General features: G+C 45.5%; 2 protein-coding genes across 5 annotated transcripts in view; both read right to left on the reverse strand.

Annotated features, from left to right (window-relative positions):
• Window positions 1-2,623: 2,623 nt before the first annotated feature.
• Window positions 2,624-7,916, reverse strand: LOC118783636 (protein SNORC-like). Its single transcript, XM_036537589.1, has 3 exons — window positions 7,844-7,916; window positions 3,327-3,497; window positions 2,624-2,780 (listed from the first exon to the last, which is right to left on the reverse strand). The coding sequence occupies exons 1-3, from the start codon at window positions 7,914-7,916 to the stop codon at window positions 2,671-2,673; spliced, it is 354 nt and encodes a 117-aa protein (XP_036393482.1). The 3' UTR covers window positions 2,624-2,670.
• Window positions 7,917-9,594: 1,678 nt separating this feature from the next.
• The window catches only part of LOC118782692 (GRB10-interacting GYF protein 2-like), a 31,376-nt gene continuing 17,748 nt past the window's right edge, over window positions 9,595-23,222 (reverse strand). For 2 of the 4 annotated variants that reach the window (XM_036536165.1, XM_036536162.1), the window contains exons 14-29: window positions 22,961-23,117; window positions 21,471-21,637; window positions 21,208-21,302; window positions 20,881-21,006; window positions 20,505-20,626; window positions 20,063-20,163; window positions 19,640-19,780; window positions 16,646-16,750; window positions 15,425-15,853; window positions 15,071-15,193; window positions 14,055-14,282; window positions 12,348-12,541; window positions 11,851-11,999; window positions 11,491-11,687; window positions 10,604-10,748; window positions 9,596-10,490 (exon numbers count right to left, since the gene is read on the reverse strand). In XM_036536165.1, coding sequence (XP_036392058.1) covers window positions 10,423-10,490; window positions 10,604-10,748; window positions 11,491-11,687; window positions 11,851-11,999; window positions 12,348-12,541; window positions 14,055-14,282; window positions 15,071-15,193; window positions 15,425-15,853; window positions 16,646-16,750; window positions 19,640-19,780; window positions 20,063-20,163; window positions 20,505-20,626; window positions 20,881-21,006; window positions 21,208-21,302; window positions 21,471-21,637; window positions 22,961-23,117 — 2,547 coding nt within the window. In that variant the 3' untranslated portion in view covers window positions 9,596-10,422. Of the gene's footprint in view, window positions 10,491-10,603; window positions 10,749-11,490; window positions 11,688-11,850; window positions 12,000-12,347; window positions 12,542-14,054; window positions 14,283-15,070; window positions 15,194-15,424; window positions 15,854-16,645; window positions 16,751-19,639; window positions 19,781-20,062; window positions 20,164-20,504; window positions 20,627-20,880; window positions 21,007-21,207; window positions 21,303-21,470; window positions 21,638-22,960; window positions 23,118-23,222 lie in introns of all 4 variants that reach the window. The other 2 variants (XM_036536163.1, XM_036536166.1) reach the window with 2 other exon arrangements.

Below are 23,222 nucleotides of genomic sequence, written 5' to 3' on the forward strand. Positions count from 1 at the left end.
TGGAGGCATTTTCTTCTGAATGAATAATGTATGAACATAATGTACAAACTATTCGCGTGCATTTTCATTTTAGACAACACTGCAAAATGTTTTAATTCCTACACAGCGTGAGTGCATTCACAGTAAATTGTGTAAATTATGTCAACAATGCAAAATTACTATGAAATGCCTGTTATCCAATGGAGATATAGTGATTGCTTTTCATTGCATCTGTAAAAAAAAAAAAAAAATGGGGGTGAATACAAAAAATTTGCAGGAGAGGAGCACAGACAAGCCCGAGAGACACACAAACAGAACCATGTATCTGGGGGTGGGACCCCTGCAAGTGAGAAAGAACAGTCTACATCGTACACATCCAGTGATGACAATCCTGCACAACCAGTTGGAGGCAGCCGCTCAGGACAGAACGTGCCAGAATGCAGATGCAGTTGTACAAAGTGTATGAGAACGAGTGTGTGAGTGTACGTGTATAGAACTCTGTCAATGTGTGAAGAAAAAAAAAAAACTATAAACAATCCTCTTGTTCCATTTTGTAATAAGTAATTTATTGTTAATAAAAAAGAAATCAAGTACAGAAATTCCGTGTGTATTTTAAATGTAATCATACAGTACTTCCTAAATGAACAGTTCCCTCCCATGGAGTTTGCTGCTGTATATGATAAATAGCTACAGATGGAGGGACAAACTTTCTCCCACAGTAGTAATCATTTTATGAACACTATAATGAAAGGGCAATGCAGCATGCGACTCAAGTGGTCCTTCTTTACCAGTAGCGCACACTGTGTTACTGCAACAAGGTTCAACATCAGTGATGTATCGTCAAGAAGGGAAAGCCATTCTAAACAGGCATTTACTTGCAGCCTTTTCCATTATACACATAGAAAATCGGAGAAGCTGTCTAATGTAAACTCTCTCCCATAACATAGTTTTTTGGCTTAACTGACAATTACTTGATTCCTCCCGGATACAGAAATGTAAGCTATAAAACATTCATTTTCAGCAAGCCACTTACTGAAGGTTTGCTGAAGGCACGTCTTATCACTGCATTCTAAAGACTAATTATCATGTTTTATCTGTCTATAAAACTCTAAATCTTGCTTACAGACAATTTTATGCACCCTTCTTGCCACTAAGCATAGTGTGATCTTTCAAATTAAATGATCTATTTGATCTAACCTCAAAACAAAATGTACATTATGGTTCTTAAAATAAAGGAGCCATTGTTTTATCAGAAATGAATATTTTCTAGGCATTTATCAAAAAAAATTGAAGTATGTTCGATTAAAAAGTAATGAACTTACAAAAATTACATTGTCTTTCTGAGTTGCAGTTATATTTATGTAGACTGTGGTTATGTTGATAACGACCACATAACACCTGAAACATGCTTAAATATTTACACTTGGGAAAAATACATAACTATTGCAGAAGTTTAACTTTAATGCCAGCATTGATAAAGAAAAAAAATATATTATTGAATGCCTTCAGTGTAACTCAGTGAATTACTTGTGTTCAGTGAGTGGGTAGTGGCTATTGCAAATGCAATTTAAATTGTAAATTTAAATTGTCTGTTGATGAAGCTTTGTAATATTATCAACTCATATTGAATCTGGTTTTGTATTTTAAATGAGCTTGCTTATGGTGCAACCCAGGACCCAAACTGATCCCTGATTATCAGAGACTCCCCTTTCTGCTTGAGCTGAAAGTTTCATATGTCAAGAGAAATGTTTGTTCCCTCTCTCCCTGACATCCTCCAAATACAAGAAAGGCCAACAGGTTGAGAGATTTGTCAGTTGTCATGGTTACAAATAATGGCTACTCCCGCCATGTAATGGTATGAAAGTAAAATTCAAAACTGACACAACCAGACAGAAAGGTAACAGGTAAGGGATTATAAGGGTGTTTTCCCTTTTATTATTTGTAGTGCCCAAAACGTCAGTTTAACAGGATGGGAAATAAAATGAAAAATCACCCCATGAAATCATTCCAGCACACCTGGAAACAAAGTCTTCTTGTCTTTGGTGTCTATTCATGCCAATGGTGCACACCTTAAAAGTTGTTGCAGCTGAGGCCACAAAAATGTTATGGTTGTGTTACCGAGGACAATACTGAGAGTGACAATGTAACAATTCCACACACTGAAACAACATTTAAAACAAGCAAAAACCTGGAATTAAAAAAGTTAATTAGTAAATATATTGAAAAACTACAAACTGTTAGGTTACAACTGAACATGCCCCTCCCTTCATAGGATCACACTATTAACTTTTACACTGTATGGTAGGAAACTTCTCAAGCAGATGTTCTTCATAAGGCGCTTGAACTCGTGAGGCATGCCTTAGCCGGGGTTTTGGGTTATGGAATCCACATGTTAATTCTTGTCCTCCGGGTTTCCCAGGAGGATGAACTGTCTCCCAGAGATCTTCAGCATTCGATGGGGGCACAGTCATGACTGACCGTGCGAAACACCTGGATCCCCGTCAGGTTTCGCATGCTACAGGCTCTCCGTTACAGAGCAGGAGATCTCACAATGGTGAGCGTCATTGTCCATGTCCAGGAGAGCTTGCTGCACATCACACCTGAGACTGGACAGCTGCCAAGCACTCTGTGCCTTTGTCCTGGGGCAATGAGAAAGAGGGGCTGATGGGAAGGGGGGCCTGAGGGGCAGTTCTAGGCAGTGGTGAACTTCTTGAGAGTGATAGCAATAAGGGCAATGAGCACAGAGGCCCCAAGGATCACCGCGACCACGATGGCAGTGATGGCGCCGGGACCCAGCACTCCTACACAGAGATCAAAGAGATAAGAGTCACTGTCTCAAAAGGAAACATACCTGCATGCACCAGGAGGCATGCTTAGTAGTCACAGAGACAGGTGTGCTTTCCATGTTATAATCCTAGCTGCAGCACGAGTAGGACTGTTTCTACCATTGAGTTTGGGCGTGGCATATAAGCAGCACATTTTTTTTTTAATTTTGGAATGCCCAGTGATTTTTTTTCCCATTTTGGAATGCTGAATCGTGTCGCAGTTTTCTCATATCTGCAATTCACACCGACTATCCGGGAGGGTGAGACAAATATGTGCCTTCCTCCCAACATCAGGATGTCAGCTTCCCCTTCTACACACACTGCAATCTCTGTGCCAAGCTTGTGCAGACATGCGTTGAAGGAGGACATTTTGTTCTGCTGTAGCCAGCTCCCAGTCATTGTTGGCTAACTGGGATCGAACCCTAGCCATAGGGCTCTCAGCCTTGCACTTAAACATTCATCGCTTTTACTGAGCCACTCAGGAGCCCAGCAATGCAGCTTTTAAAAAAAGCCTTCACTTACCATCCTCCTCATCGATGGGCTGGGAGTATGTGGTGTCATCGTATTCGAAGGTGAAGGCATTCTCCGTGAGGTCCTGGAAGGGGTCCTTGGTGGTGACATCATAGGGCCCTCCCCCTGATGACGTTTCTAAGCTCTCGCTTTGCGGTGTGGGAGGCAGATCGGAGACGGTCTCTATGGAAACACCGTCATCATGCCGATTTAATCACGATTTGGGGCAGCACATTCCAAGGCTCCACACTCCATCAGACAAAGCATTGTTCATGTCGGGTATAACGTTGATCCAGCCATCAGAGAGAAAAAACAGATAATTTAAGAGGGGGACTGATGCTTTTATGAGCAGAAACGGCTAGGTGGAGGAGACTTACTGAAATGGTAACATTTTACTCATCATCAAAGGTGGAAGGGAACATGCTTCTGAATTCCTCAATCAAGGTCTTTGATGATGCAGTGGAGAGACCCTAATTTTCCTGCCCACCTCCCCCCCCCCCACACTCTGTCCAGCTCTGCCAGTGAATGGGCGTCTTTGTGGAAGAGAAGTGTTCAGCACTGATTGCAGGTAACCTTCACTGTGCTCTCGCCCTCTCACATCTGCTCCTCACATTCCACATGTCCCACAAGACTTTTCACACCCACGCAGCAGCCATTGAAACCAGACTCGGAACAAAGGCGACATCCCCCTACTCTCCTGCTCTCACAGACACACAGTTTCCAGGAGATGGCGGTTCGTACAAGACATAAAACCTGCTGACATGGCTGTACACGGAACCACTCTGCAGCAGACACACACAGAGTTATGCAATCAGCTGTCTTTGATTAGATTTGTTTCACCACTAATGGCGGATCAAAATGAAACGATTTAATGTTTCCTTTTCCAGTCTTTCCACTGCTACAGACCGGAGATCAGTAATTTCCACATCCTACAACAAGACTATCGCTCTGTCATTGCTTAATTGATAATTGACAGCATTCAGTAGCACTGAAACATTTTATTTTTGTGACCAAATATTCAGTGATAAAGATCTTCAATGGTCCAACCAGAAGCCCCTAAGAAAAGGTTGGCCTAATATTTAGATTCAGTCTTATTCATTGCCTTAGGAGTATTTTTATCATGCAGGGAACCAATAGTTGTTTACTCTCTGAAGCGCAGGTTTCCTGTCCTGGAACATGCCCCAGGTACAGATCCCTGGGTCCCAGCCAGCTGCCCCATCAATGGGGCCTTCACTGGATGGGCACACAAGGGCGCTTTATGAGGCCTGAGGTGGCAGAGGGTCCCAACATGGAGGGGCCAAAATTCTCTGATGCCACTAACTGTTGAGCAAACTTGTTTATGAAAAAGCTGTGGAAAAATTCTCCTCCTTGAAGAGAAATTAGTAGTGTGAGGAAAAGGGGTAGAGAGAGACAGCTAAAGGAGATGTTTTTCTGTTTGTATTTGTTGCTATGTACTCCCTAATGTCAGCCTGATTTTTTACCTCTCCTCCTTTCATCCAGGATGAGGGTTCAGGGTCAAAACCGCTGTTTGAAACACCTCACCCATTTCAGCACCAGTCTAGCATCCTCAGCTGTAGCAGACCTCCTGAATGGAAGCCCCTTGCTGTAATGCATTTTCTAAAGCAAGGCCTCTACAGTACTTTCCTTTCAGGATGAAGCATTTCAAAAGCCCTGAATTAATAACTAACTTGATTCTCAGTTCCCAGGGTAATGAGTATATGCCTAGAGAAGGCGTATACTGGCACAAGCATGTGGTTTTATGGTGAATGGGGGCACCTAGCTGGCAAGGATAAGGGAATGGTGCGGAATCGTCAGAGAACTTCTGGTCGACTTGCGGTCGAATTCGGAGAGTGTAACACAATGGATAACAATGCAGACACCAGAGGACCATAGAGCTCACAGCAGAGGCTAGACTGTTCTGAGGTGGCAATGCCTACTGTGGTCTGGAAATGTCCCGAGGCGTGGCCTGCTAAGGATCTCTCTAGCACTCAGTGCGCTTTGATATGAGGGTGAACTGGAGCTGCCTTAGTTCAGCCCTGTGTGTGTTGATGGGTATCGATGGCTCCGAGGACAGGATTTCACACACACTGAAGGGTAAGGACTCAGCAAGCAAACAGGCAGATGCGAACGGCAAAACCACTCCATCACCGTGGTGACATGCGCCGCAGGGCAGGACCATGCCTGATGTCCTTACCTCACCTCCCTGTCAGTACTGTGGTTTTCACCACAGTTTGGCAAACAGAACCCTTAATTGTTTCAGAAGCTCTTGAAGGGAAATAGTCTGAATCGTTCACCTCTACCTAGCAGCAAGAGGTATCTGCATTTACAGCTGCTGGGAACTCTCCCACTGATCACTGAGCACCACCGCTCATACCTGACTGGAGCTTGTTTCAACTCAATGACACTTCAGAAATGACATGATGTGCGATGGACCTTGAGGTGCCGAGTGTGTCACTGGAGAGCTCTTCCTTGACTGTACCTCCAGTTTACAATCCAGTGAGGGTACTACAGGTCACTGTTATTTTTGTCAATCCTAGAAATAAGTTCAGTTCAGGACCAGCCTCACAATAAACAGCCTGGTGCCGCGAAAGCAAACTTCACAGTTGAAATTGGCCGGTGGGCTGTCTGTTTTCAGCATTTATATCCATCTTTTCTCCTCACGTTGAATGTGAATCCTAGATTTGCATTGTTGTGGAGGGCGGAGTCACTTCTTAAATTAAATTTCGGCCGGTCAGTGTCAACACAGGTTAGCCGCTGCAAATATTTGCGGCCCTTCACTGTGCCACAAGGTCGGTGGAGCCGTGGCGTTCGCTCCACTGCCACACTCCTTTATGCCGCTTACTAATCCAAAACTGCCACAGAAGCATCTGGTCAAGGTGAGCAAATAACTGAGCGAAAAATACAGATCTACAGAGCAAGTTGCGGCCTGCTGTCTCCTGGAGGAGTGTTATTTGCCCTGTGAGTGGGCACTAAAAGTGAGGCAGCGCGAGCGAGCCAGGAGTCTGAGGCTCGGTGTCCGTGCGTCATCTTCTCCACACCAAGGTCACTCCCTCTGTTCATCACATCGGCTGTTTGTTAGGCTTTATCATTGGGAGTGGGTGTAAAATTAACTCAGTGGTAAAACCATTCTGAGCTAAATTAAAAATGGATTAAGGGAGAGCAGTGGGCATATAATCAAAGCCAGTGTTTTGAGAGTACGTGTGGATGCAATGATCATTAGACAAACTAATATCTAAGAGAATGATAACTTCATGATTGATTAAAGAGTTTCGTTTTCTGCAAAAAGGCTCAGAGGGTACCCTTTCATTCTTGTGCAATATATTAGAACATTACTGAAGTTTCACTTTCTGTGCCCTGCAGTACCATCTAAATCAAGATAATGGTTTGATCATAAAGCTGCTCCTGGCCTTGCAGCTCTACTGTAATTGTCCTAGAGAGAGAGAGCCTGAACTGGGCCAGTTTCTGCTGACACAGCCCAAGCCTGCCCTCAGTTTCACCAACACAGCTGATAAGTCTATAGAGTGTGAGACAGCATAAGGACCTTTCTTGACATTCCTCTCCATTCTCGGGCATTCTTGTGAAAATACGAGCTAACTTTGTTAGGTTAACCTGTGCCCTAACCCTTACTTTCGACCCTCAAATTGAGCTACACAGTCCCTGGCTTTGTTCAAAACCCTGTCCTCTCCCTTGTGTCACTCATTACGGCTTTACAAGGGAGTGTGATACCCGGGGTCTCCCTTAAATCAAAGCAGTTTGGATCTGGCCTTCTTGTCTGGAGTTACATTCAGATGCACAAATCCCTGACTAATGTTAGTGGTGTAAAACAGTATTTCTCCCATAAAGCCGTTGAATATAGTCTACCCAGAAGAAATATGTATTTTTTTCAGCGAGTTAAATTTCCCCTTGCACTTTGACAAGACAAACCATAAAAATGTTTCTGGAGAACATAAAAGCACCTCCTAGAGACTTCATCTTGCAAAAGGAGTCTAGTGTGAAGCTTGTGCCTTGTCTGGGCAACTATTGAAACTTGGTCATGCAGCACTTCTAATATTGTAAAATGTAATGCCATGATACTGACACTTGGACAGTGACCCAATTATCATAGTTACAAGCCTGGCTTTGAAACTATGTACAGTACATATAACTGCATATTTTGAGGGTAACAGACCTTTAACATTGACTGCACTTCTGTTAAACAAACCTCAGACTCCAATGAATTTTTGTGCACACTGCTCTCATATCTAACAAAAATGCTGTTAGATTCTAACATTCATCATCGGATAAGACCGCCTCACAAGTTACATACATGCACCTACATTTGCGCAAAAAAAAAAAAAAAAAAAAAAAAACACATTTCCCTTAAAGATATTAACCACAATGTCAAGATAAACTCAAAACTTTCCAAAGTAAAATAAAAAAAAAGAACACAGCCCCATATTTACATGAATACAAACACCCCAAATGTGACCTCAGTAAAATGGAGCTTGCGGCAAGGCAGGCTAAGGCCACAAGGAGCCCCAGAACCCTACCTGTGTGGACAGCAGCTAAGCAAAGGCCCAGGAGAGCGAGGGCGAAGAGGCTGTGGATGCTGCTGTGAGCCATGGTTCCTGTGTGAAGCCTGCAGGGAATCTCAGCTGATTCCGATGCATGGGTTAAAGGAGACTACCCTGAGGAGCAGTTAGAGAGGGAAAGGAAAAGAGAGAGGGAGAGAGGGTGGAGGATGAGGGGGGAGGAAAGAGGGGAGGGGGGGGGCATAAGGGCCAGTGTCTGTACAATACAGACTTTGTCGACACCTCTGGCTGCCCACCCACCTCAAACCCTTGAACACGCACACGCAGGAATGAGTGCGTTCTGGTCAGCTGGAATTGCCTGCCTCCTGGTCTCCCTTCCCTCCCCCTGTCTGAGGGGCAGCCCAGGCAGGAAAGTGGGGTTAACTGTTCATTGCCCTCGGTCAGGGACAGCCACCGCTCCCAGATGGGGGGCATCACTACACCCATGTCTGCTCCCTTCTCCAGGGGCTGGTAGCACCGAACTGACCGTGCAGGAGAGACTGGCAATCTACATGTGGGTCAGGAGATGAATATGGGCAATGCCACAAAACAGACATACATAGGCGGCACAGAACCGGCCACCATACTGAGCCCCCTGTGGTAAGTTAGCATAGGTGCTGAGAAAAAACCCTGGAAGGCAGCCTTACTTAAGCCCCAAATCCCATCTGTTAGTGAGCCCAAGTCAAACTAAGATTTTAGTACTTGATGACATAGTCAGGATTTAGGTAGGAAAAGCAGGAACAGCCATGATTACTGTCTCACACAGAATGGCTGAACAGTACCAGTCAGCAGCTTGTTACCCTGCAAATGGAATACACTTCTTTTGTTGACGGGGGCGGGAGAGAGTGAGTTCAGAGCATAGGCTTTGCTTTAAATGGAAATAGGATTTTCCCCTTACACCCAACATTGTAAAGGATCTTTAGTTGACTTGGACTGATGTGTGAAGGCTTGGGCTAAAGTGTGTCCCTCGGTAACTTGATTGTGGTGCTGTAAGGGGTCTCAAGTACTGAAACACCAAGATTTGAAGACAATAAATTTGCAAATATTGTCCTTAAAATAAAGACTTTTAGCTGCAGATGTGACTGGCAGCGGCAATGCAAGTAAGTTTCTTCAACATGCGGTGAGGTAAGGCAGTTCTCACTGCACTAACTCGAGACTCACGGACCAGTCTTGAAGGAGGGTATTATTTTAGTTTCCTCTCTGCAGAGTCAGCAGTTATGTGTATGAAAAGCAAGGGAATGGAAAAGCTTCATGTTATCTTGCATACTTTAATATTTTCACAAGAGCACTGGGTGGACCTCGTTTCCATGGACCTGGGTCTTTAAAAGACTGAATGCCTTGAAAAAATAACAATAAAAAAGACATTTCGTCACCACTCTTAATTTCTTCAATTTTTTGTATGCTGTATGAAAAACTTACTGGAACCTACATGCTGCCATATGCAACACAATACCCTTCAGCTGGCCTGGAGCATGTTATAATACTTGATCTCACATTCCACATATTCTACACTCAGATTCCACATATGGCAGTATGTTTCTTGATTCAAACAAACCCCTCCACATGCTGAAAAACTCCATTATGGGTGACTTTACAAAGACCTCCAAGTGGCTCCCCAAAATGAAACTTTTATTCCATTTCGGAAAATAAATATTTGCAGATAAAAAAATGAACAATTATTGATACAATTGTACACACCCACGCCTACTATATGGGAGATATTTTTATACAACGGCACAAGGCAGCTGTAGAAACGCCTACGAGGAGGGTGCCTCTGGAAATAAAAGATTAAAAAAAGTAGGACTCAAACAATGATTTCAATATTTTATAATACAGTTGCAGAATTTAAAGTTTATTCTTTAAACAGGCTAGTATTTTACAAGATAGGGGTAACTAATTGGAACTATTGAACATGCCCTTAAAACAGGACATCCTCGATCACAGAGTCATAGCTCATGTTCCCATGAACACCCTGCAGAGATGGGAAGGAGAGTGTAAAAAAACAAGAGGGAAGATCAAAAGCTTTAAATAAATATGAGGGGTTATATTTGTTTTCCTTTTCACTTTTTAAAGAACCTTTCTCCCCCACACCCACAAAATAGTCCAAGTGAGATGGCAAAACCTTGCCTCCCTTGTTAGGTCAGTTTAGGATTCAAGCACCAGAAGTGAGTGGAGAGGGACTGTCCTTCTTGGGCGTGCAGAATCAGTCAGTGAGAGGCAGAGCAGACAAATCGTACCTGGGACGTCCAGCTGCCCCGGTCTTTCGCTCTCACGTGACATACTGCCCCCTCCCAGCCCCTACCCTGAGCCACACAACACTGTCGAGTTGATTATTTTATCACTTGGCCACTGACACAGGGTGGAACTCATGTGGGCTGTTTCCTGTACGGGTTGGAGGGGGTGTTGGGTTCTACCCCCTTTCTTGGAATAAAAAAATAAAAGGGGGAAAAAAAAAAAAAAAAAAAAGGGTTGCAGCTTTTTAATCTGTGACAGGGTAAAACTGTAGCTGTTCTGAACAAAACTGGTCACTGGTGGGGTAGGCAGCATTAACAGGGTCTTCAAAAGTCCTCCACTGTCTCGATTTCGCCCATGTTCAACCGCTCCGATGCTGCGTTCACTGAAAAACCTGGGGAGAGTCAGGGAGACACCTCAGTAACAGTATTGACACTCAAAATGCCCTCAAACACACAGCTGGAATGAGGAGGCCCAGTGCAGGGTCTCCGTGCAGACTGCACCCACCTAGCAGACTGGGGTCGGCGCGTACCATCTTCTGCTTCTTCTTCTTTTTGCCAGACTGCACCGTCTCGAAGCTGGACTGCTGCAGACTGTTGTGATTTGACTGAAAGATTGACAGTCCAGTTTGATTCACCCCCCAGACGGATTCCTATCAATAAAAGATAAAGGTAAATAAAAGTAAGGAAAAGCATATCCTTTTTACCTTGCAAGGCCATAACAGTTTACATACTGTTGAAAGACAAACGACTAAATCCTTCACAAAGAAATTATTTAAACAAACTCAGCAGTAAGACCAAAGTACTTGGTCTTCTCAGATCCTTCAAAAAATGCAGACCGTGTTCGTACATAACGATATAGCACAAAGCCTGGAGTTTTGCGGCTCAGGTTCTGAACTCTGACATTTCACTCTGCAAACCAGGGCTACTCTCTCTATAGTCACAGAGGGATAGAGTCCGTAGGGCTACTCAACCCCCGGTTACATTTACATTTACATTTATTCATTTAGCAGACGCTTTTATCCAAAGCGACTTACATAGGTTACATAGGCTTTTTTTTTTTTTTTTTTTTAACAATGTTATCCATTTATACAGCTGGATATTTACTGAGGCAACTGTGGGTTAAGTACCTTGCCCAAGGGTACAGCAGCAGTGTCCCAGCGGGGATCGAACCGGCAACCTTTCGGTTACGAGTCCTGCTCCTTAACCACTATGCTACACTGCCGCTATGTGCAACCCGCCCCGGTTACCAAGGGGGGTTGTGCATGTTACTCCACGCATCCTTCACAAACCCTGATCAAACCAATCAGCTTGCTAAACCAACTCAGCTTACCCAGCCCTGCAGGTACGAGAGCCCACCCGCTCTCCTGCAGGCATGGGAGAGGCCCGACTCACCTGCTGCTGCTGCTGCTGCTGTTGCTGCTGCACCTGGCGCTGCAGCTGCTGCTGGTTGGCTTTCTGTTTGGCACGACGCTCCAGGAAGTGCTTTGCGAATTCCTTGGCCTCGGGCGTGTCTCCGAGGTAGGCTCTGACGTAGTCGTGGATTTCGTAGGGAGACTCCACCTCTTTCAGAAAGGAAGCAAAAGTAGGAACTGCGGGGGGAGAGGACAGAGTCAATCAGCCCCTCATACACGTACAGCTCTCAGCCATCACTGTATACTTATAAGGCCACTCCTGCTTCAGAGAGCACACAGACATTAACCTGCTCCCTCCAAGATGGTGTAAGAGAGCTATGGTGACTTTAGCAGCACTCACCGTCCAGGTTGTTGGCCGTGTTGAGCTTGTGCAGGGTTTGCTCGCACCACTGTGTGAAGCCGTCCTGACTATTGTTCACCCCCTGGAACAGCTTCAGCAGCTTCTTCTCCTCCTCCACCTTCTTATTGGCCCGTCCACTCAAAGAATTACTGCATGCACAGACAGAGAGAGGGCGCTCAGTGACAGAATTTTTCTGAGATCCGAAGTCAACCATCGGAGCCTCGGCGCTCAATTCCCTCGATGAAGTGAACAGGATTAAAATGGATGAAAGCTTTGGTTTTACAGTAATTAACTGCTTTGTACCTCGATGACATGACAAGCACCACCACAGAAAAACCAGAAAGTTTCCGGCAGTTGAGTCTGTCAACCGTGAAAGGGAATGTACGCAAGACACCAGTGAGTTCAGTGCGTGAGAGAGGGTGGGTGTGAGTTTGCGTGTGTGTGTGTGTGTGTGTGCGCGCGTATGAGTGTGCGCGTGCGCATGCGGAAAGCCCCACCTGAGATTGGCGTTGCTTTTGTTATTCTTGGCGTTTCTGGCAGGGGGCGGGGCGGTCTCCTTCACGGCTTCGTCCCAGAAGCCGATGTTTGAGTCCTTGGCGTCTGTGCTGCCCCAGATACTGCTGCCCAGCTCCGAGTTGCTCCACTGCGGGGTGCAGCTGACCGACCCCCACACCGAGTTAGTGCCGCTGCTCTGTGGAGGAGGAACGCAAAGGGTGGGGGTTAGGCCAGGCGGGTGTTCCAAAATTAAAACCTAACCAGCCACAGGAGCCCTGGTCAACACCCCGTTTTAACACAGCTAAGCATTTTCGTGGGGGCGTAGGATAAAAGCTCCTCAAGAACACAGTCTCAAATTCAACTGGACATCTTCATCAGACAGCGAGTTCTGTCTTTGATTTGGTTACCAGCCACAACAAGCTGTCGTAATGAGCAGTAGGGGCTGAAGGTTCGGGGAAAGGTAATGAATTCTTGGCAGGGTTCAAACATTCTGCCGCTTCTCGAAAGGGGTGGCCGGTTAAGCCAGTGAAAACATCTCAACAGCAGGGTGTGACAGGCGCACCTGACCTGCTGTACAACCCTGTCCCCACCTGCCAAACTCACAGGTGACCCTATGAGAGAACCCTGACCGAGGACATGGTTAAAGAAATAGGGGGGGGCCGAATGAATGATAGAAAAACAGACCTGCTGCCTTGCGGGTTATGGAGTGTTGCAGGAAAAAAAAAAAAAAGAGTACGAGAGAGAGAGAGAGAGAGAGAGAGAGAGAGAGAGAGAGAGAGAGAGAAGGGTCCTGCTGCTTCGACCAGCAGGCCGGAGGAAGTGTCACCATTTCTCTCTTCAGGATTAATTGGACAGAATGAGGGTTCTGAGAGAGGGCAGGCAACCTGAACTCTTAAAAATATGGGGAAAAGTGTATAATGATTTAAAAACTGAAGATCAGAATAACAAATCCAACACAAATATGTATGCTTAGGACAAAGAATCTGAAGAAATAACCTCTTTACCTAATCGTAGTCTTGTGGATATGTGGTCATAACAAATGATCTACAGGGGGGAGGTGGAAACACTAGTTAAACAATGGTCAAAAATAAGCTTCCACATTCCAGTGGCTGGAGGGAAGAAAGTGGAGGTGGGGAGAGGGTGAGATTACAAATTGCAGGGTTGGGTGTACATTTCCAAGCTGCTCCAAAAAAAAAAAAAAAAAAAAAAACCCCCAAGAGCTTCGATACAGTGGGTGGGGGGATGAGAGTCCAAAATCTACTCCCTGACGCCATTCTTTTTTGAGAGTCGCTGAGACCTAAGCTCAGGCAGACCTACAATCATTTCTTTCAAAAACACATACCAATTAATTCACATTCATATTTTGTTACTTAGCAGACTGGTATCCAGAGTAACACATAAGTTGCAAGTAGATGTAATGTTACATTGTCGTTTTTGACATCCAGCAGATGCTCGTATCCGGAAGGACTCCAAAAGCCAAGCACAAAGCACATCCAAAAATAAATTTCCCCAACAATCCCAGGCTTGGTCTCGAGATCTGGTGTATGCGTATGCTGCATTAATGACCTCAGTGTCTTCACTCAGCAATTATCACAGATGACAGGAGACAGAAGTGTTTCATGCAGGCGAAGGCTCCATTAGAACACCACCAGATATGAGCAAAGGACCGGGAGGCGGGGCGGTACGAGAGGGAGGGGTGCTGGACTCACAGCGCGGTTCTGGCCCCGGTTCTGCTGGGAGCCTGTCGACTGCTGCTCTTTCTTCTGCTGCTGCCTCTGCTTCATTTGCTGAGCCTCTTCCTGCTGGATCTCCAGCAGGGACTTAGTGGCAGCCGGCTGCTTGGCCACACTGCCCCAGCCCAGGAGTCTGGCCTGCTGCTGCTGCTGTTGCTGCTGCTGCTGCTGGAGGACTTTCATCAGCTCCTGCTGCTGCCGTCTCTGGAGGGAGGAATGAGGAAAGCCCATGGTCAGATGTTACGCTAGCAACGGGAAATTTAGGCTTTACACACCTCAGAATAAGGGCCGCGATCATATCTTATTGGTGACACAACTGAATTGATCCATTTATTCAATTTTAAGGAGGAGAGCAATGTCTTCAGTGGCTAAAAGTGAGCGAGTGACAGCTACACTCATTTTAGGGTTCACAAAGCCTCATTCTCCCAATCCCTGGCTGTACTCCCTCAAAAACAAGAGGCTTATACATTTACTCACTTGGCAGATGCTCCTATACAGAGAAACTAATGCCCACAGATGTGCATGTGACCATTAAATCAACAGCAGTACAGATGTACAAAATTTGTACAGCATCAATACATAACAGGGCAAAAATTCTCCCGGAATAATCAAAACAACAACGTAACCTATGTATAAACATATAAAACGGTGCTATAACACTGCCCCTTAATGTGCCATACAGAACAAAATAAGTGTTCAAGGGAGCCAAGATGCAGTCTAAAAAGGTGGATCTTCAGTTTGTGTAGATCATGACCAGTGACTTGGCCGCCCGAATCTTTGTGGGCTCATTCCCTTCACAGCTTGGTAGGCCAGTACCTGCTTAGTGAAGGGGAAGCAGCTGCTACTGGTGAGCAATGGAAGGAAATACAGAGGTGAGCCATGGAAATATTTTTGGCCGTGGACCAGCTGAAAAACAGCCAGTATCATATCAGCTAATAGCATTTCAATCGATCAACTGCAGAATCTGTCATGCAGGTTGCATGGGGCCTCACCTCCTCCCGGGCCTGCCGTTCCCTCTCCTCCTCCAGCTTCTGAATCTCGGCCAGCGACAGCGGGCTCTGGGCTGTGGTCGACACTGCGGCAGACTGCTGGCCCCACTTTGAGGATGACGGGAGCTTACGGAGTCAAGGAAACGCGGGTGAGCCGACACATGGAACGTTCTGACTTTCAGAAGACCTACAGTAAACTCTTCACAGAAGATTACAAATACAGTGCCATCCATTCAATGCAAGTTATGTCAAAATATGTAGCTCAGGAAAGTTAGTATATCCACTTAAAAACTCCACTGATTGGTGGCCAGGCCACCTGTTCCACACAGTGCTGCCCCCTGCTGTTTGCTGCTCTACCTTCATCTGCGCGAGCTGTTGCTGCTGCTGCTGTTGCTGCAGTCGACGCAGGGCTTCCTGCTGCTGCTGTCTCTGCCTCTGGAGCTCCTGCTGCCTTTGAAGCTCTTGCTGCCTCTGAAGCTCCTGCTGCCTTTGAAGCTCTTGCTGCCTCTGAAGCTCCTGCTGTCTTTGAAGCTCCTGTTGCCTTTGGAGCTCTTGCTGTCTCTGAAGCTCCTGCTGCCTTTGAAGCTCCTGCTGCCTTTGAAGCTCCTGCTGCCTCTGGAGCTCCTGCTGCCTCTGGAGCTCCTGCTGCCTCTGGAGCTCCTGCTCCTTTCTCTTTTGCTCCTCCTGGAGTCGCTGCTTTGCCGCCACCGCTTCCTCCTCTAGGCGCTTCTCCTCCTCAAGCCTCCGCCGCAACTCTAGCTCCTCCTGCTTTCTGCGCTCTTCCTCCTGGCAGACAGGCAGACAACACGAGTCAGCACCGCTGCAACTGCTTTCTGCAGGACCGCCTTCTTACCACACGTTCCCGTACGCGTTGAAACTGTATGTTAGCACAGATACAGTTTCAGAGCTCGATATACAAATCCAGGCCTAGCATCTGGTGTACATAAAACTCACCAGGTGCAAATAAGTGAAATGGAAACAGCATCAGAAAGTTAAATGCTCATCAACAACTGAAAGGTGGAAGGTATGTCTGAGTGAGCAGAGTGGGGCTGGGTCAGTGTGTATAAAGTACAGGCAGGGTTTTGCAGTGCGGAGTGATTAGTGAATGTCGATGAGTGAGTGACATTACTGACTGCACGACATGTACGATATTAATGTGTGGTCTGGGTCAAGGTAACCTGACATGAGATGTGTACATGCCTGTGTACAGCAGGGTTTAGACTGCTGTAGAGAACAGCAGCATGAGAGGGATGGTGGTGGTGCTGGCAGTACGGATTTGACCATGAGTATACAGGGTTTAGATATATATATGATGATGTATGGCAGCATACTTTGATTCCATTGTACTGTCAAGTTGCACAAGTTAACTTGCGGTACAGCTCAAATACTGTTATGCTCCCACTGGTCTGGGAGTGTTGTTAGCCTGGTCTGACACCGTTGCTCATTCAACTTGAATGGATGCCCTTCAGTTCTCTTGCTGCTCTGGATAAGAGTGTCTGCTAAATGAATATAATAATAATAACAATAATAATAATAATAATAATAATGAGAGAGCTGCTCGGTCTCTGGCAAGCCCACCTGTTTCCGGAGCAGCTCTTCCCTTTGCCTCCTCTCCTCCTCCTCCTGCTCCTTCTGCCTCTGCAAGGCCGCCTCCAGCTCCCGCTGCCTCCGCAGGGCCTCCTCCTGCAGACACGCATGGCAATCTCTCACCTGTCACACTGTCACCACCCCCTCTCGCACCTGTCAGATCTGCAGGGTGTCCCCCTTCACACATCTGTTAAATGACTTAGATTTTATAGGTCCGTTGAGCCAGGTGACCCTGTAACCCATTTCAGCATATAAATATTAGATGTTTCCTGTAATTCTTATTACCGTACGGGCAATCCTCACCATTTGTGGGGGATATGCTCCCGAGATCTCCACCAATGGGGCAATCTGCCAGTTCTGAATTGTATCACTGACAGACTTGTGTGAAAACTGTTTCCCCACACGAAAACATCCCACACTTGGCATGGCACTGTGCCATCCAAATGGCCTTCTAATGCTACTGAGAGCGGCCATCTTGGGCAAAAGGGGAAATATGTTCTCAAGTTCTCAAAATGCTAAAATCTAAGTCACAGGCAAGGCAGAATGGTGAGAAATGAAAGGGAAGCCATGCGTTTAATTATGTTAGAAACAGGTGACACTGAAAAACCATTTTAACTCATGCAGAAAAGGTGAGCGGTGCATCTTGACAGAGAGAACAGCTGGAGCGAACACAGTGGCAATCAACTAGCTCTGGAGAGCAACTAACGCTACTGCACCCGGGTGAATCTATGTTCATAAAGGTTTACCAAATAAATGTTTATTTCATGTTTAAGGTGCATCTGGCATTACTCATCATATCACCATTATTCATGTGATGCATATACTTTGGTAAGCAAGGAATACCTATAAACATGAGTAGCAAGTAAAAGAACTGTTAGAGTGTAAGTTTTCCTGCCGCCTTTTGAACCGAATATAATATAGACTCATTTTGTTACAATAATAACACAGCTTTCTTAGGATGCAGTTATGTCTCTTCACAGATGTAGAAAAGGTCTAAAGTCAGTCAAAGCTGCAGGTCCGTCAACTGCAGCCAAAGAAAATGGAAAAAAAAAAACAACCAGCCACTTTTTTTAAACTGACGAAGAGGAATTTCTATTCAGGAAAATCAGCATGCTAACATGAAGAGTGTCAGGCTGTCATACCTCAGAGCTATTCAGTGAGTACACGTGTTCCTGAAACCCAGATTCCATTCTGCTCTGTTTCTAGCCTTGGGAAGTACATTCCACTGACTTGCACTCCAGTCATAGGGATTCACAGCTGATACAATTTTGTACCCTTGGTTTCAGTCACATTTCTCCACTGCAATCCAATGTGCACAGCTGGGGGCTCTCTCACCAGGAGAAGTGCACTCAGTCACAGTGTTAATTTTATCTTATCCAAGAAGCAAGCAGTTTTACGAAAAGAAGGGCGCTGGCTCAAGTAAGATTTTTATTTCCTGAACTCAAGATTTCATGGATAAATCTCAGATTGCTTAAGACTGTTTTTATTGCTGCAGTAGTCAAACATGTGAAATTTACAAACTCTGAAGCCTGAATTCTGATAGAACCAACTTTTTAAGACACATACTGCCTTCAGAATATCTATGGCTTCTGGCAGTGAGAAAATTTCAGGCAAATGTGCCATGCGTGAAACTCACACACGTTACTGCAGAATCAGTCAGTGATGACACACTCGCATCTTGGAATTGAGAAATCATAAAATGTGTCAACACCTCAACCTGACTTGGCAACAATTACAAAGCCACCCACCTGTCAATGAAGGTGCCCTATAAAATATAAATCACTGTAATCACTTACTATATCTTCAAAACAGGATAGTTATATCAAGTAGCAATTCTATACACTTCATGACCTTTTAATGTCTGTGGTGGTAGCTGTTTGCACACACATGAAGTAAGACCCGCATGCTCTGGTCACAGCTCATTTCATTTCCTGCTTCTGTCCAGTGAATTTTTGGCTCGGAACCCAAGTAATTTGCATTCCGACCTCCTGTGGTTGTCACCACTTTTCACTGTGGTGCCACAGGTAAAGCTAACAGCTCACATAACGGCTCACAGCTTTTTTATTTGCACATTATGCTAATGGATTGATTATTTTTCCTTCACTGCTGTCAGTCCCTCAATATATGTGACGCCTGGCACTGAACAGAAAAAGGTAGAAATTTGCACACCGCAAGAGCAACGAGGGCAGGATTTGACCAATGTCATCTTCTACTGATGCGATAAGTTATGTTTCAAGAATTAAAGCACTTGGGCATATTAGAAAGCCAATTTCTTAGCAATATCTCCAATCAGACATTTCCAGCCTTTTGAAAAAGGTCTTCAAGGCAGATGTATTTTGCAAGCCGTCAGAATGACAAACTTTTTGTAAAGATTAAAGCAATTTTCCACAGCTTTTCAGGGTCTTTGGAATATAAGTACTTTCCATGCTTTTCTAGGAAGAAGGTATGGTTAAGAATTTAGTTACCCCAACATTAAAATTTTAGCTCGTGTTACCTGGAATTAAATATATATATTTATTTATATATTTTCTTTCCATTACAGTTCACAATACTTACAATCATTAAGCATTACCGTTAAGACAGGTTTCAGTGGAAAACAGCTTAAGCAGTTAATTGTTGACAACCCTAATTTGCAACTTGTAGGTGTGACATTTAAAGCAGAATGTAATTGAAGTAAGCGCGATTATTACAGACCACTGCAATGAGCAGGATACCCACAAAGTAAGGGCAAAGTCTAACTGATCAAAGACTGACCAATCATTCACTGCGGTAACGAAAACAAGGCGCTTAAATACGTAAGCCAGGCATGCTAGAAAAGCACTGCGAGGAACATCACCTCACGCACACTAAGAAATACACCTGCTCACCTGGAGATCCGACGGGACGGCACAGAGGAGGTATGTGACGAGAGAGCTTCATGGATTTAGGAGATGCTAACTGCCCACCTTGACCTAACTGCCCATTCCTTCTCTGAATCCCTCTCACCTGGGTGCGCCGTGCCAGCTCCTCTTCCTCTCTGCGTTTCTGCTCTTCCTCCTGCTGTCTGCGCAGGATCTCTTCCTGCCGTTTCCGCTCCTCTTCCTCCCTCTTGGCCCGGAGCTCTGCTTCCCGTCTGTCCTGCTCCAGCTGACAGGGAGGGACAGACTGCATTTTTCCACTCAAATGCACTACAAATACTCCACAGCTAAACCGCTCAAAACACTCCAGAGGAAAGAATCAAGAGATGCTTTTGTAATCTATAGTATGCTATTATATGTACTGGATGCTCTCTGAGGTCAAGGTGTGTGAGAATCTGTTCACATGTGAATATCATGGAGTGAACTGAATGGCAGTGTATAATACAGTCAAACGCTGTAATACTGTAAAGAGGAGTAATCCCGCTGCAATAGCCTGAAAGAGAGGGCCTACCTTAGCAGCTTTTGCCTTCTCCAGTTGTTGAATCTGCTCGATTGTTGGCGCTGTTGCCAAAGAATCGATGGGCAAATCCCACACGCTGCCAGTTTCCCACGCTGAAAAACGAATACACAGATGCAGGTGCTACAATTATCTTTTATTCACCGAGGAGGCAGGCGTATCTCTGATTGAACCAAACTGCCCAAACTGTGGCACATAATCTCAAACACAGGGTGGGGTTCTACTTCAGACAACTTTGGCGCATGCACTGCACCATTTTTGAACATTCCCACATTATATTAATATTAAATTCAGATGAAAAGTGGAGTCTGCTCTACTGTTCCATCCTCTGGCTGAGTGCATTTGATTCTTTAAACGGCCCTGCGATGCACAGATAAAGCCAGCTCTGCGGCACTGCAGCAGGAGTGGTTGGCATCCTGCACATCGAGCTGCTCACCGCTGTGGCCCCCGTGCGGGACACTGGCAGAACCGGAGGGCTGCGTGGACGGGCTCTGTATTTCCCACACAGAACCCGCGTCGGGAACGGACATGGACCGGGTCACAGGCGGTTCTGCCATTCTGTATCAACAAAAGATGAGCAGGGAGAGAGGAAACGTAAGATTAGAAAGGCAGTTAGTACTACGGTTTCCCTACTTAAAATGCTAGAGAAAAAGCTCCATTTCTGTATAAAAGAAATTTATATCACAGCAAATATGCTATTGTATCACTGATGGGAAAAGCACTGAACTGAACATGCGGCTTTACACCAGGGAGATGTCCGCTGCCTGCAGTGTAACACACCAGCCTTGCTGTCTGCAGGCTTTGTTTCCTACCTCATCTTGAGGGCCTGGTACTGCTGCAGCAGGAGGCTGATCTGCTGCTGGTGCTGCTGCTGTTGCTGTGGGGTGCTCAGGGCAGCGGCCTTCTGCTGCTGGGCCAACGCCTGGGCATACTGCTGTCTGCAGGATAACACACACACAAACACAATACCATTCCTAGCGGTTACTATACCTGCATCTGCCACGTGCACCGTGCTACACACCGCAATTAACTGGTTAACAGAAAAGCAGCCCCACAGCGATACACAAGCTGAGATCGTGATGGGCTCCACAATGAGGCTCAGACCGTGAGAGGCCTGTTCTGGTCGAGTATGAACCTACCTGAGGAGGTACTGGTACTGGACCTGCTGTAGCTGATACAGGTTGAGGGCTGTGAGCTCCTGCTGCCTTTTCAGCCTTTCGTGGTCCACATCCCCCTGTACAGACACCAGAGATATCCAGTGAGTGTCTGACCCACACACAGAGGTGGGTTCTACATGATACGGGCATAATGCACTGCTATGAAACAAATTAGCATATTCTAGTAGGATGGCAAGTATGGCCAGTGGGGAGGGTAAGGGAGAGGCAGAGTATGATGACAGTACCAGAAGGGGTGGCGGGGAGGGGCCAGGTGTGAAGGGAACCCGCCCCCACATCTTAATGATCTCGCCCAGGGGCTGGAAGAGCTCGTCACAGCCTCGCTTCACCAGCAACCTCATGGTGAAATACCCCGCCTGGAACCACTCCACCATCTCCTGGTTTGTGAAGGGACCTGGGGCGGAGGAGGACAGATTCAGACTAGCAAAATGTAGACCACTGATACAGTCTAAGTGAATGCAGACACTTTACTGAAGTCACTGCACAACAGGTGCTCAGTCTTTCTGTAACCCTTTCAAATGATTTACTTTAAACTGGTATAACTGGGTAGAGCACTGCTTTTAGGCAATTTACTATATTCATACAAATTCACTGTAGCTGCAGGCTTTTGTAAATTTTACAGATAGAAAACTCAAGAGCAGAATGGATGACTGGGTTTAACTGCATACATAGCCCAAGGCCTTTTTAGCAGCTCATAATAGGGTGGGTCTGATAATGAAAATTTCCTGTCGTATCATCATCGTGGGAGATCCCCGAGATAGCATAAATTATCATCATGAAGGGTAGGACTGAGAAAATCTTGTAAGTGCTGTATGGCAGTTTTTTTAAAGGGAGGGATGTTGTCTGAGGTAAAGCACCACCTCAGTGGCAACTCCTGCTGCTGAAGCTCCTGCTGTAGTTTTTGCTTTCCCTTTTCGAAAGACTGTTTACAGTTTTACTTTTATTTCTGCCGCTGTGTATATAGCCAAAACAGGAAAATTCGCAGCCTTGGTTCTTTCTACAACCGGTACTTATATTGACAGCAGCTAACTGCTTACAAAGACCAGTAAACAGTTTACGACATTGAGGTATTTTAAATGAAATATCGCTGAAATAAATGAAATTTAAATGAAATATAAATGAAATAAAATCAACTTACACTGTCAAACTGACCTAGCCCTAGTACATGAATGAATTACAATGAAAGTAAATATGCCACAGATAAATACACTGGCTGAGTCTACCGCAGACTTCATAGAAAAGTTAATCTGCTCTCCTTGCCGCTTTACAATAACAAACACACTCTCAGGTGAAGGTTTTTCAAATGCATTTAAAATCCAACCTATTTCATGTAAAACAACCAGGACACAGAGTTGGTTTATGATGAACCAAAATGTGGACTACTATTAACTTGAGGGACCAAGGAGTGCGTGCAAATGGTAGCATGCGTAGGCCTGGCTCCCACTGAGAAATGACCTTCCCCTGTAATCATGGGATCAAGAAGGCTGATGGAAATATTGCCATTTGGAATACTGCAAATTTTTTTTGGTAACCAGGTTCTAAAACCGACTGCAGTACCCTGCCATCTTTTTCCAAGAGCGCATAAGCCTCTTATCCATGAAGGGCTGGATTTTACTGAGTGAACAGTTAATATTGCTGACGATCAATCAAATGGAGTCGAAGTTCAGACAATATGGATTGTAACACCACCAGTGCGCCAGGTGCAGACTGGGCTCACCTTGAATGTCTCCCTGTGGATCCTTGTAGAACCACTTGAGCGCTGCCTCATGGGATAGAGGGAGAGATGTGGGCTTTGGCCGCTCCACCATCTTGGCTGTCAGCCTGTCTTCCTCCACGGCATTGTCCTGGAGGTACGCCACCATCTTCTCCGCCTCCTGTGGGGGGGAAGACACATTGGGCAAAGTCCCACGATTTTGTACCACTTTCATGGACGAACATAATAATAATTTGGGGGGGAAAAAATGAATAATTACCACAAA

Source organism: Megalops cyprinoides, chromosome 9, assembly GCF_013368585.1.
Source record: "Megalops cyprinoides isolate fMegCyp1 chromosome 9, fMegCyp1.pri, whole genome shotgun sequence".
Lineage (NCBI taxonomy): Eukaryota > Metazoa > Chordata > Actinopteri > Elopiformes > Megalopidae > Megalops > Megalops cyprinoides.